This window comes from Acomys minous, assembly GCF_964271855.1.
Source record: "Acomys minous genome assembly, chromosome: 17".
Lineage (NCBI taxonomy): Eukaryota > Metazoa > Chordata > Mammalia > Rodentia > Muridae > Acomys > Acomys minous.
Genome location: NC_140500.1, coordinates 53,246,862 through 53,261,268, shown reverse-complemented (window position 1 = coordinate 53,261,268; position 14,407 = coordinate 53,246,862). Strand labels below are relative to the sequence as shown.

The 14,407-nt window shown below is 52.5% G+C and overlaps 1 protein-coding gene across 2 annotated transcripts in view; it reads right to left on the bottom strand.

Moving 5' to 3' along the window:
- Positions 1–2,476: 2,476 nt before the first annotated feature.
- NUP210 (nucleoporin 210) overlaps positions 2,477–14,407 on the bottom strand; it is a 95,538-nt gene continuing 83,607 nt past the window's right edge. Inside the window, exons 33-40 of one of the 2 annotated variants that reach the window (XM_084766765.1) lie at positions 14,151–14,287; positions 11,180–11,303; positions 9,966–10,112; positions 8,619–8,869; positions 6,638–6,854; positions 5,345–5,440; positions 5,183–5,266; positions 2,477–3,900 (exon numbers count right to left, since the gene is read on the bottom strand). In XM_084766765.1, coding sequence (XP_084622891.1) covers positions 3,803–3,900; positions 5,183–5,266; positions 5,345–5,440; positions 6,638–6,854; positions 8,619–8,869; positions 9,966–10,112; positions 11,180–11,303; positions 14,151–14,287 — 1,154 coding nt within the window. In that variant the 3' untranslated portion in view covers positions 2,477–3,802. The remainder of the gene's footprint in view (positions 3,901–5,182; positions 5,267–5,344; positions 5,441–6,637; positions 6,855–8,618; positions 8,870–9,965; positions 10,113–11,179; positions 11,304–14,150; positions 14,288–14,407) is intronic. The other variant, XM_084766766.1, reaches the window with a different exon arrangement.

The following is a 14,407-nucleotide window of genomic DNA, read 5'->3' as shown; positions in this document are numbered from 1 at the left end:
CTGTCTCTGCCTCCTGAGTGCTGGGATTAAAGGCATGCGCCACCATGCCTGGCCCTGACTGAAAGGAATTTTAATGTGGAGTTTTATTGAAAAATTTTCATCCTCCTTGACTGAAGGTACTCACTGCAAAGCCTTGGTGACCTGGGTTGGATCCCTCAGAACTCACATGATAAAAGGACAGAACCATTGCCATTTAAGTTGTCCTATGACCCCCTCAAATAAATATATTTAACAATAACAACATGTTCTTATTTTTTCATGAAAATGTTTGGGGAATTGTTTCTTTCATAAATTAAAATCTTGTCCCGTCTGGCCACATGGTCCTCCTGAGCAGCCTAACTACAGACTCTATGCCAGGATCTGTGGGCAACCACCCTCTCTTCCGAGGTACTATCTGCAAGCAGGCTCATGGGATGAGGAGGGAACACCAGAGTCCCATCTGTCCATTCCACCACCACGGGGATTCCTGCCCGTGGCAGAACCTTGGGACAAACCTTGTGCGTGCGAATGAAAGCCACGTGACCAACACACACTTTCTCTGAGTAGGAAGCCCTTCGTTCTCTGCAGAGGCTGCCACACAGAGGCCAAGAGGCTGGGAAGAGGGATTCAGGCCAGCACTGCTGCCCATCTCCAGGTTTCAGGTGTCCTCAACATAGGTCCTTCTGCTCAACCTGTGTCCACATTTCAGACTCACAACGAAGGGTTTTCCACCCAGCCTGTGTGCTGTTCAGGTTTTCTGTCAACGTGATATTTATTAGTCATCTGGGAAGAGGGAAACCTTGAGAAAACGCCTCCATCAGATTGTCTGTAGACAAGCCTGTGGGGCCATTTTCTTGATTGATGATTGATGTGGAAGGGACCAGCCCACGGGGGGATGGCACCTGGGCATTTGATCCTGAAGTACATTTAAAAAAGTAGGCTGAGAAAGCCCTGGAAAACAAGCCAGTAGCATCATTCCTCCATGGCCTTGGGTTCCTGCCCTGACTTCCCTCTATGATGGACTATAACCTATAAAATAAAATAAACCTGTTCCTCCTCGAGTTGGTTTTAGTCATATTTTATCACAGCAATAGGAAGCAAACCAAGATATGGCCAAATATATCTAACAGGTGAACATGCAAAGAGCAAGGCTTTGAGGGTTAATTTTTGTTCAAACGAGAATTCTAGAGAAAAACACCTCTTTGCAATTCTGTATCTTGGTGCTAAAAGCATCTTCTGGCATCCTCAGTGAGCGCTGCTCAGCGGGCGTGGGAATCCACTCAAGCTGTGTGGGTCCCTCCGGGCTGTCAGCATCCCAGTCAGATTTACTATTACAAAGACCTGGCTGTGTTCCCCCAATGTGTTCTGAAAGGCTGCTGGCCCCATCAGGTCCCCAGTGTTCCAGATGGGCAGAGAGAGGAAACTCAGTACCCTAAAACAAAGGTGACCGGTGGACACTGCAGTCTTTCTGTTTCATCTGGGAGGAGCCAGTAGTCAGCTCCGTGACATCCAGAGGCCCTCAAGATATGGTCATTGCACTGTATTCTCTAGCCACAGACTTTAGTGATGGCGATAATGAAACTGTTGAGCCCTGAAGAGTGCCTTCAGTCCTTAGGAGACAGGAGAGTTTCTGTTCTTCTGGACACTGCCATGTCCGGATGTGATGTGCTTGCTGCCTGAATACTGGCAGCCATCTTGTGTTTCAGAGGGGTCGTACCTAAGGCAACACCAACACCATGTATGTTGTACCAGGAAGGCATATGTACAGTAAGTACAGTACTAAATGTACTTAACGTTCGATATTGCAGATCTTCTCATGTAATGTCCTGGGGATGACAGCTGCCATCACTCACTCACATGGAAGTCCTATTTGGGAATCAAAGTGGGGGCCACATGATGTTTTTAGCATGGGCAGTGCTGTGGTTAACAGGTTCCTGAGACTGAAGGAGCACCTACACCGCCCCACCCCCCCAACACCCAAACAAATGCTGCACGAAACAGAAAGAAGAGGGAGGGCAAAGCACAGGGAGATAAGGACACAATGGAGCAAGGCCTGATGGGATCCTGTCTGCTGTGTGTGGTGGCCAAGGATGAATGGGCAGCACCCAGCTCAAGTGCAGAGGCCCCAGGAGGAATGTGACGGGGCCAGCACTGGATCGGGCTGGGCCTGTGAGAGCTCCAGGGAGACAGGTGAGACTAAGGGTGTGTGGCTGTGGAAGAGAACAGGGAGGGTGGCAGTGTTGATCCTTTGAGGCATTCAAGGTCCTGTGAGCACACCCACGGTGGGCAGGATAGGGGAAGATGGCACTGAAGGAAGGAGACGGAGGCAGGTGGGGGTGGGGGGCTATGCAGTCCTCCTGCAGCAAGGCCCTGCTACTGTCCCAGGCCTCTAGGGTAGGGAGGCTCTGTGACAGACAGGAGGGGACGGCACCATTGGAAACAGGTCATCAGCCACAGTGGACACCTAGGCAGAGTTGGCACCCAAAAAACTATCACATTCTTAAGAAACTACACAGAACTTTATTAAACAAACAGGGAAGGCTCCATAACAGCTCCAATGGGAGATTGAGCGGCAGGTCGGGCACAATTCCTCTGTCCCCAGCTGCCTACAAGTCCATGCCATGGCCCAGGCTCAAAGGATGCAAGGGATCACACACGACCTTCAAGGCCAACTGAACTCCTGGAGATGTGGTGCCCACACACGTCCACTTAAGAGGCGAGTCTCCGGCTCCTTCTGATGGTGGTGCAGCATCCAGGCAACATCCGGACCCAAATCAGAGAGGCCATGTCCCTGAGCTCAGACGTGAACGGAAGTTGTGAATGGAACAGGCATCCCCTTCTGTTCCTGGGCCAGCTAGGAGAGCGCTGACGGCAGAGAAGGGGGAGAAGAGGGCCAATGGGGTGGCTCAGATCTGCTGAGGTACTGTATTAGGTGTCTTCCAAGAGAGAAGAGCAGGTCACACTGGGTCTCTGTGCTCCGCCAGGCACAGCAGCATCTCAGAACAAACGAGCAGATCAGAAGATCCCCGCCAGTGGCTGTACGGCCAGGGCTGACGATGCTCTGGCTATTCCCAAGCTGCCCCAGGGAGAAGGAGAGGCACTCCAACACGCCAGTGACCCTCCTGCCATGAAACTACACTAGGATCCTCACAGGGCTCTGAGGGGAGGGCCACTCTGCTGAAGCTCAGTGACTATCACAGTAAGAAGGCTCAGACAGCACATGGCTCTGGGTATAGTGTCCCCCAGGAGATACCCACACCTGCTTGTCCCCCACATTTCCTAGCAGCAGTAGGACAAGGAGAAGAATGGGTTTTCACAAAGGAAAAAGGAAAAAAGCCACACAAGAGGGCTAACGTGTGCATGTGCCCGTGGACAAGCGCTTGCCTAGCAGGCATGAGACTCAGGCTTCCACGCCCGGCACCACAAACACCCCAGGAGTAGTGAGAAAACCCTTTCCCTGAGATCGCTACAGTGACATCATCTGTAGACAATGTAGAAACAGCTTCCAGCTACTCAAAGCCATGAGCGGGGAGAGAGCTTCCTCTAGCAGGAGAATAAACACAGGACTAAGCAGCACCCCCAAATCCTGCATACTGCCATACAGGAAGAGGGGGATCCAGGAAGGACTAGCCTTCAAGAGCGGGAAGGAGGTTTAAAAGCAAACAGATTAAACACCCTTGCTCGTGTGAATCAGGCAGTGGTTCATTCAGCACGGCCAGAGTAGTGAGGATGACCCAGGGCCCACGTGCGGTGTGAACACGACCGGGACACTTCCACCGAGGTGTCAGTTTAGCTGCGCAGCAACACCAGTCCTGCACATTGGCTAGTGAGAGGCATAGGCGGGGCTCCAGAGCCCTGAGGGAGGACTGGCTTTGCGACCAGGAGGCAGTGTGTTGAAAGTGGCTGGCGATGAGGCAAGATCTAGGGAGGAAAGGGAAAGTGAGCGCGGAGGAGTAACAGTCAACATTCCCACCACATTCTTCAGGAAAATACATATTTAAGTGCGTGCAGCATGCCAGGGGTTTGTACCTGAAATAGCAGAGGGAAACTGACAGGGGCAGGGGAGGCAGGGAAACTACACCGCTCAACCTGTGCTTCTGTCTCTCTCTCTCTCTCCTGACTCCCACTTGAGGAAGTCTGTGTCCAGTGGACGAGCTTTACAGGGATGTGTAGGGCTTCTCAAAGAGGATAAAATTATGGTCCTTGGGACAAAGGCCATATATATCCACCCAGCCTGGAGATGACCCCGACCTTCCTGAGCTCAGGACATACTGTGTTATATCTCTGCGTGGGGCCAAGAGGATGGAAAGGCCAGACTCTTAGGCACAATGCTGTAGTAACAAAGACCCGGAGGCAAGTGGAGGGTCCTTTGAGGGACGGTACAAAGACCCCATGGTGACTTTAACAAACACTGGGAAGAAAGGTCAGAAAGGACTTGATATTTTAGCAGAACAGCTGTGCAACAAGCCAGAGCCACGAGGACAGCCACCACCCAGCATGCTGGGGTACTCTGGAGTCCTGCCTTGAAGACCAGAGGCAGCAGGAAGAGGCTCTGATTCTAGGGTGTGTGGGTGGGTGATGGAGTCTTGTCTCTCAAGGACACTGCTTCTGGACATAAAACTGTCCTCTGTCCAAAACCCCATAACAGAGATGAGCAGACTCTAGCTCAAGAGCCTCTTACACAGACTCCCAAATGGGAATCAGGACAAAAGGCCTGTTGGGTACTGTTGCATGGCAGGTCACTGAACTGAAGGCTCTTGGAGAAGAGGTACTCCAGGTGCTGTAGAGGGTGGACAAGCCCTTAGGCCGCCAGAGACAAAGGGATTCCTGAAAGGAGTGGGCTTTCCCAGCATTCTCTATGTCTCTATGTCTAGAATCTCCATCTTCCCAATCCAGCTTGAGCTCTCAGTTGTCTGTCTGTCTGTCCATCCTGGAATCCACCTGCTTAGACAGCATTGCCTCTACCATCTCCTCCCATCCCACAGCCTGCTGGGAAAGCCTTTGTGGAGTCAGGACTAGTATCTGAGTCCACGTAACACCCCCTTCCCCTGCCACATCCGTCCCTGGGGCTCGGCTCTAGTTGCCCCTGTTGCTCTGACACAGACTGCTGAGACTGGGGTTCAGGGCCTGGATCCCACCCTTCCCCAGGAGATGACTCTATTGTGGAGGCTCTCCAGGCTGTGCCTGTGGATGGTGTACTCACAGTGGGGGCTGTGCTGAGGGCTGGCACGGGGTGTGAGGGCCAGGGGCGGAGCAAGTTCCCGGGGTGCACAGACTGTATGGTAGGCTGCAAGAGGACAGGCTGGTGAGGGTGGGCAGGGTGAAAGGGTGCCAAGTGTCAAGAAGGGTTCGTGGTTGGCCTCACCTATGATGGTGACCGCTGTCCCAGCCAGCAGGGCAAAGAAGGTGAAGAACATGACCTGGTAGGAGTCCAGGAAGTGTGACAGGAGGCTGGCTCCATCTGCAAGAGGGAAAGGGCAGACGTGAAATGCCAGGGCCATAGCTGGGGTCCCCCTGGACTCCTGTGCTGCTAGACACCTGCATGGTCCTCCATGCCCCACTGCCTGGGATGCAGGGGCAAGCCTGTCTTAGATGTGAGGTGTCTCCTTCTGCCTTCATTGGAATATCTCCATCCTTCCTTCCAGAAAGTATCCCGAGGTTCTGGCTCGGCACTTCAGGTTTTGGCGCCCGTTCTGCCAGGGGGGCAGCTAGGCTTACTCCAAAGAAAGAAAAGCAGCTCTGAAAAATGCCCTGTGGGCTTTAGAGCTTGAGGGATTGGTGGGACAGAGGCTCACAGGATAGGAACCCCTGCTTTGATTCCTTGCTAAGAGCCTCAGGCACTTCTGCCCCAAAGCTATCCACCTCGGTGGTGGAGCGGCCTGAGTCCCAGCTCCCTGACACCTATCTGTCACAGTGTTACACTCTCCATTCATCCCCAAGTACTCTCCAGTGGGGAGACAGCGGGCAGCAGTGCCTTCCGCTGGGTACTGGCCCCTTGGATCTATGCCCTATCCCTCTGTAGCTCTGTCCTCTGTATGCCCACAGGTGGCTGAAGCAGGACAAGCCTTGAACTCAGCTGGGTAGGAAGTGAGTAGCTCGTGGCATCAGGAGGACCCTGAGGTGAGTGCTGTCCTCACACTGGACTTCCTGGGGCAGCTGGGCAGGAGTCCCACTCATGAATAAAGTTACTTCCTCATTGGCTAACACATGACTGGGAGTGAGACTCTAATCTCCCGAGTGATACTTAAAGGACAGTCTGCAACAGTTGGGGATGCCAGTCATTGGGTTCTCTGAGGAAAATGACATTGTAAGCAGAGGAAACAGCGTTGCCAATGACTCAGGTTGAGGACTTTCTGTCTCAGAAACAGGCAAGAGGTTAGTGCTAGAGCAGGAAGCGCAAGGGGAAGAGAGGCCGCTGGAGGGATGTGGGCTGTGCCCTTGAGAGATGGGGCCATGGTAGGGTGTTGAGCAGAGGGCCTTGTTGAGGATGGGGTGACAGGGGGAGCGATGTGCGGTGTGGTGACTGTCACTTTGACAGACATTCTATGTTTCTGACTCCTCCGATTCTCACATTGCTGGTGCCCACCGATACCCAAGGGCCTCTGGCCTGTCTCTCCCTGCCAAGTCTAGGTCAGGCGATGTCCCATCCGTGACTCACAAGGACCAGGCCCACGACGATCCATCACAAAGGCCACAGTGACTGGAATGGTGATGGCCTGGTTAGTGGCCGGGCTGGAGAAGGTCAGGGCAGTGGACAGAGGGCCCTGGCTGCCAGCTGTGGGATCCGAGACACCAACGGTGTACGTGATGAAGCTGGGCAGCCCAAATGACTTCTCTTTCACAAAGGCCAGCACTGCTGGGGACCCGGATTTCACCTGGGGAAAAAGGCAATGGTGAGAAAGCATGCTCTGCAGAGGCTAGACCGCAGGTGGGACCGCAGGTGTCCAGCTCATCTCTGACCGCACACGCTGGACTTCTCTCCCAGGACCAGGTGGGACCTCAGGCCCAGAAGCGTGGTCCATATTCAGGGTCTGCTAAAGAGGACACAGTCAATATTACTGCATTCTACTTGAGAGCAACAGTGTTAAGCTAACCCAAAGCAGCACCTAAAGCCCAGTCTCCACAAAGCAGCACCTAAAGCCCAGTCCCAACAAAGCAGCACCTAAAGCCCAATCCCCACAAAGCAGCATCCCCGCTCATCTGGCTACCACAGCAACTACACGCTTCAACCTCTTGTGAGCAGCTGGCCATGGCAAGACAAGAGGAGCAGGCAACAGCGCCCCTAAACTCCTCCATTCACACATCAGAGCTCTCAGTAGAGGCTTTCTGGACTGGAGCCTCCGAGATCAGTCATACATCAGCCAGAGGAAGGAGGAAGAGGAGGAGGAAGTGACACCAGCAGGAAGGAACGGAGGGAGAGCGGAGGCCTAATGCCCACATGGGACAGGGCACCAAGCCGGAATGCGCTCCTGCTCTGACTCTACCAAGCACATTCTACATATGTGTGTGAAGTAAAAAATGAAACCAAAAGGATGGGCAGAGCACTACAGTACTGTGTAATAAAAAAATAAATAAAGATTATTTGAATTTTTAACTTTGAAGAGCCGGACCCTAGGGTGCACGAGCTCCTTTTTTAGGGTCTTCCTAGATCTAACCCTAACACAAACCACAATCTTCAAACTCGAAGCCTGATCCCAATTATTTTTTTTTTAAATTTTGTAAATCATTTATTCAGACTACATCCTCACTTGTATCTTCCTATTCCCACCCTCCCTCCCTCTGTCACCCTATTCCCCTCCCCTAGACATGTGACAGAAGAGGACCTCCTCCCCAACTGTATGACCACAGTCTATCAGGTCTCATCCAGATAGCCTATTTCCCCTTCCTCTGAGTACCACCAGGCTTCCCCACCAAGGGGAAGTAGTCAAATAGGGGGTACCAGAGTTCATGTCAGAGGCAGTCCCGCTCTCCCTACAACTATGGAGAATGTTCTGTCCATTGGCTAGATCTGAATAGGGGGTCTAGGTTTACTACATGCATTGTCCTTGGTTGGTACAGCAGTTTGTGCAGGCCCCCATGGGGCCTGACCCCAATTCTAATCAGACCCTAAAACCAACATCTAAATCTAAGCCCTCAACTCCAACCTAAACCTTAACCCTGATCCCAGACCCAAGTTTTATTTCCTAACTCTAATCTCTAACCTAGCTCCAGCATATAACCATAACCACTAACTCCAGCCACTAACTCCAGCCACTAAGCCTAACCACTAACCCCAGCCTCTAACCCAAGCCACTAAACCCAACCACTAACCCCAGCCACTAACTCCAGCCACTAAACCCAACCACTAACCCCAGCCTCTAACCCCAGCCTCTAACCCCAGCCTCTAACCCCAGCCACTAACTCCAGCCACTAAACCCAACCACTAATCCTAACCTTTAACACATCCTATACTCTTAAGCCCAACCTTTAATGCTAACCCCCCTCTGTAAACCCAGCAACTAAACATATTTCTAACTTGAAGCCCCAAACCCCAAACCCTAGCCCCAGCATTAACTCTAGCCCTAGCCTCAGAACTCTAAATCCTAATCTTAACCGTAGCCTCCACTTCTGCCTGACCTGCAGCCCCTGCAGCCGCTTACCTCCAGGTTTTCCAGAATCTCCACAGCACCAAAGATCTTGACCTCGGAGCTGGTATAGTGGTTGCTCAAAAGGATTTCTGCCTGGTTGGAATAGAGCCCTGGGCTGAAGGGGACCTCAGCTCCCACCTTCTCTACAGAGGCGCGGCTGCTGGGCATGGAGGCAGTGACGGCCAGTGATGTCTTCTTCATGCTCAAGTGCTTCAGCTGCTTATCTGTCAGCCTGTGCATAGTAACCGAGCAGAGGTACTGGCCTGTGGAGACAAGGCTTGTTCTTCTCCCGTGTGCGCACTTATCGCCTCCCTGGCCCCGCTCCCTGACAGAGGGCCTCCTAGACACACTTTTGAGAGTTAGCTGACAAGTCCTTTCCTCCGGGAGGCCTTCTAAGAATGTCCCTTCAGAAGCCCTGGGACAACCTGGACACCTTTTCTGTAACCAGGGTCCTCTCACTGTCTTGAAATCCTCTGTGTGTGAGGTTTCCATCTTAATAGTACTCTTGGGGCAGGCATCATGCTGGGGCCAGCCTAGGCTAGAATGAGGACAGATAATAGCAAACAGACACACAATCCAGCCCTGGGCTACAAGGCAAGGAAGAGCTGACTCCAAGATGCCCCTGTTCCCAGTGTAGCAGGAGGCCGTGTAGACAATGGATGTCCCTGATCCCGGCCTAGGGCAGGTGAGCCAGGTGGAATGAGCAGGGCCTCAGGCAGCTGGGCAACCTCAATCTGGACTTATGGGCCAGACTCCATCAATAACACACCACTAGAGGCACCCAGATGAGTTACCTTCCTTGCTCAGCAAGGACCTCCTCTGTGTTAGATGCTGGGCGGGTCCCTGAGTGTGCCAGTGGGAAACACCTGCATACTCTCTGCCAGCAGCATCCCCTGCATGCAGTGGGGCCAGCAGGCTCACCAGCCTACAGTGCTGGTCATCAGCCTGGTCACTCTAGTGTCCTGAGCTGTGTCTCAGTATGCTCCAATATAGCCCACGACTATTTCATATGGTGCCAGTCACCTCGCTCTGTGCAGGCAGTGGACGACAGGGCATCCTCAGTTCAAAGAGGGAGGTTTAGAGGGCGAGCCTCTATCCAGAGCTGAGTGGTGGGATTATGGGAAAAGGGCTCTAGCCTGGGTTTGGTGCTGAGCTCCGCAGGGTGTGGGAGATGCCAAACGCTATTCCCTCTTGGCAGGCAAGAAGCGGCAACAGAGAGTACAGCCTGTTAACGGCCTCAGGCTGGACTCCAACAACCGCTGCCCGTCTGGACATATGGCCGTCATGAAGTACACACTTCTGACCGACCCCAGACATCTAGCAGGCACTCATTGCATTTTAAATTCTTTGCAAATTTACCCAGAGCAGCATCAAATCCTGGCTCCACAGTGAAGACATCACGAGCAGGGAAATCAAAGACATCTTGCTTGAACTGGAGTTGGCAGCTGATGAGGGATTCTGGGTGTAAGGCTTCGATGACTTCTCTCTGAGCAGGGGAGCACTCACCTAAAGGCACAGGGTGGAGGGCAGTGATCAGGTGAGAGAGAAGAGCTTGGACCAAGCACAAGGCCACCACACCCAGAACCACCTTAAGTGAGGGAACAGGCAGGCCCTATGGAGGCTGGGCAGGCATGAATGGCACCGGTATCCCCTAATAATCCCATGCAGGGAGCCATGGAGCTTAGTAAAGGTTCCATGTCTTTCATTCAAGCTAAAGACCCTGCCTCAGAGGAGGGGCTATTCTGAATGCCAGGGCCACTTCAGATGACAATTCCTGCATGGGCGCTAAGCCTGCACAGCAGGCACAGTGACAGGCAACCAGCAAGGAGAACAGCCACTGGGAGGGCAGAGGCTCTTCATAAACACACTGCACATAATTCTGGCAATAGTAGACTATTTTCCCACTTGCACTAAAGGAAGAAAACAGCATTTCTATGATGTAGTAAGTGTGCCCCATTAATCACAATGAGAATGGGGGAACTTAATTCATCCGTTAAGTGGTCCCCCAAAAAAATCTGTATCGACATATTTATTTCTGGCACTTGCCATCCAGGGCTGTCATAGGCAAAGAGTGAGATGGAATGTTCTATGCATGACTTGGGAGAGGTAATTATAAAAATCAAAAGCAGCCACCAGCCTGCGATGTCATTAGTTTCCACCATCAGCTGCGGTGGACTGTGGCTTGCCCTGCTCAGGCCCTAGGGCTGCAATCACAGCTCTGACTCAGCGCAGGCAGTGTCTTGGAGCTGTGCTCTTCTGAAGGCACCCTTCACGCTTTGGCTTATGGAGGCCTCAAATTTCTTACAAGCTGCAAGGAGCAGATGAGCTGGGGCTGAAGGCTTTCTCTCTGGAGTTAGGGGCGAGTCTGAATATGGAAAACAGGGCTGTGGTTGTGATTCCGTGGTGTAGCATGTGCCTGTGGTATATTATGGCCCTGGGTTCCTTCAGTCCCCAACACCACAAAACAACCAACCCCAAACAGACGAAACCCTGCTGAAAGGGCACAGATGCTACTCCCTAGTCCCCAAGCCTGGCAAGGTAAGCCCAAATACCAGAGCCCACACATTCTGTACCAAGCAGGTTAGAGCTCCTGTCTCCCACGCTGACGGTCACTTTGGAGGCTGTGGCTTCCTGGATGCTGGTCTGGGCAGAATGGAGGCGACGGGCCACTATCTTCTGAGGGGTGCTGACAACTACCTACGGAAACAAGGCAGTTAGGCTATTTTGTGCTGGGTGTTTTTCATGACCTCACCTGCACCTTGCATCACCTGTACCCCAGGCAACAAAACCTAATGAGCTCACATCTTAGACACCTAGGTGGACTGTGACAGCGTGTCCAGGAGAGCCCAAGTGGCACCCCAACTCTCCCACCCTATGATGGCAAAGCTGGAACTCACAGCAAAGACATGTGGTAGAGCCAGGACACCTGGAATAGCTGGGATCAACAGCAGGGCTAACAGGCTAGCCTACTTAGTGGTCCAGGCCAGGCTGCATGCTCCTGACATCACCTTTCCTCTGCTTACAGATCTGGTTAACTAATATGCCAACAAGGACAGAGGATACACTTAGTTTACTATCCTTGTTCAGAATGGATCAATCAGACCCCAATGCCTAGAGAACAAGGGCCCCAGAGGCCAGTCTGCTCAGACACATCCCATCTGGCACTCCTTGGACATACTCTATCCCCTACACAGGCCTCACACCACGGGGATGCCCTTCTATCTGCAAGGCCCACAGCACCATACCCCTCTACGGCTAGAATGCTGGCCATCCTTTCTGGGTGAGGGCAAATGTACCGGAGGTGCTTCTTGTGGGCCCCTTTCCTGCAGCATCGGACAGTCATGGCAGCAGGAAGGGGGTCCCTTAGCCTGCAGCCCACAGCCCCACTGGACACATGCCTTGCTCCCTTCTGGCCTTACCAGCACTTACAGCCATGACTGTACTGCCTCCTCCAGGAACGGCTGCTGCCCAAGGGACCAGCAGAGGTACCCACCACTGCTCTCTCTGGCCCTGTCTCCCATTTTTCTCCTTTCGTCCTCGCCACACTGCATCTTCTCACACTTTCTCTTCCTCTGTCTGGCCTACACCTAGTATACTCAAGTGTCTAGATAGTCCAGTGTGGGGCTTCAGCCTTCAGGGACCCTTCATCCAACTGTGCCCTACCACCTCAGCTCGGGGAGCGACACCCATTTCAAACCTTCCAGGACCCACTCGCTATCTTCTCCCAGCACCCACCCTGATTTCTGTTCCCTTTTCAGAGTAGAGAACCATCCATCGCCTTTCAAGCCACTGGTGACAAACCCAGGAGAGTTGTTCCAAGCCCTCCTCCACACCACCCCATTCCATCCAGTGCACTAGCTGGTCATCCTGCAGCACGTCCACCACTGTATGTGTGGCCTTGACCTGCATCATTCTGACTTAAAAACCAAAGCTCTGTGCAGTGTGAAGTAAACTACCACCCTGCCCTCCAACGGAAACAGCAGCACCTAACATAGGTGGAGCAAACCCTTGTGACACATGAAGTGCTGTTTCCATTTGTCCCCTTCTCTGTGTTAGCTCACTATGCTACATCACAGTATGGTCCCTGTCCCTTGGGCACAGAGGAAACTTGCCCAGTGTCTGATCTTGGATTTACACCCAGACAGGACCACTTGGGTGTCTAGGTTGCTACAGTATCAGCCTCGCAAGTAAGTGACACTTGCAGGGATATGCCTGGCTGAGGCCACTTGTAAGCCACTGTACCCAGCTTCCTGACCTCCCCCCAGCGTCAGACCTTAAGTCCCCCCCACACGCTCTATGATCCAGCTCACTCAGGCTCTCTCTCAAACCCCATACACTTTGGTGCCTGCTGACCTCTCTCCTGACCATTCTCAGGGGCCTCTCCTGGGGAGAAGAGCTTTATTAATCAGAGTGCCTGCCTCTATCTGCAGCCACTCGCCCGAACTGCAGCACTAAATATGCAAACTATTAGGTTAAACTGCTGGATTCGATAAAGCACACGCTGGCTTTAAAAATGAGACAGGTTTGGAACTCAGCCAGAACAGGCCCATTGATTCATTCTCGGCTGGAGAGAAAGGTTTTTGTTCGCTTTCATAAAGGCTCAAAGGTGACTTGCTGGGGGAAGTTTAACTTTGCTGGTGACACTAAATCACTAGGGTGCCCGTCCCATGGCCTGAACTCCCTCAGGGAAATGGCCACCCCAACGGCTGCACAGTCACACTGGCCGCCAGACGAGCGTGGGTGTAGGTGGATGGGTAGAATCAATGGACCAGATCTCTCTCCCCATGCTGGTTTGGACATGAGAGGGATGCTGGGGACGAACAGAAAACCAGTTCCCGTCTTACACTTGGTGGGTGGCTGATTCTCCTAGATCTTGACAGCTGCAGACAGCTCTGGGAGGAGGCCTGGTTATTTGTTTCTTAAAGAAAAGGGAATCAGAGGTACAGCCAGCCTTTGTACCTGCTGCGTTGGCAGCTTTGGATTCAACCAACAACAGATCAAAAATAGAGGAAAAAGTGCGTTTGTTCTGAGCAGGGACAGGTGCTTCGTCAACAGCACAAGCTAATAGCCACTCATACAGTGTAGCATCAGTTAGCTCCTGTATGCCATCAGGGGCGATGTCAAGCCTATAGAGTGTGGCAAACACCTGGAATGCATGCACTCGGGAGATTCAGTTCAAGGCTAGCCTGGGCTATAACAGGAAGACCATCTCAAAACAGACACACAGACAAAAGACCATAAAACAAAACAAAATAAAAATAAGGTCTTATGCCTCTATGTAAAGAGATCTGGTCATGATCACTTTCTGATGCCAAGGGGCAACACACTATGATGTCCTGGGGATACAACGATACTTGCTTGTCTCAGTCAGTCTTGCTATGTAAGCCAGGATGGTCTCAAACTTAAGATAATCTTCCTGCCTCAGCCTCCCAAGTGCCAGGATTGCAAACGTGTGTCTCCAAGCCTTGTACACATACACACTGAAGCTCTTACTGTCTCCAACAGGGTTGGCCACAACTGCCTCTGGCTGCTCTCAAGTCCTACCTCCTTGAATGTCTTCAGATGTCCAGCGATCTCGTAGTAAACAGTCACAGACCCTGCCTCTCGGGCCACAGCCACGCCTGTCTTGGGGTCGATGTAGAGGACATTGCTGGCTGAGGAGCTCCAGGTCCCTGAGACACCTGGGACAACAAGCCCAGATATCATCCATTTTGTTCACATTTGAACACCACAGCCCAAACCTAGATCCCTAGGCCCCTGTGCCTGTGAGAGTCTCCATCTTCAGCCTCAGGGAGAAATCC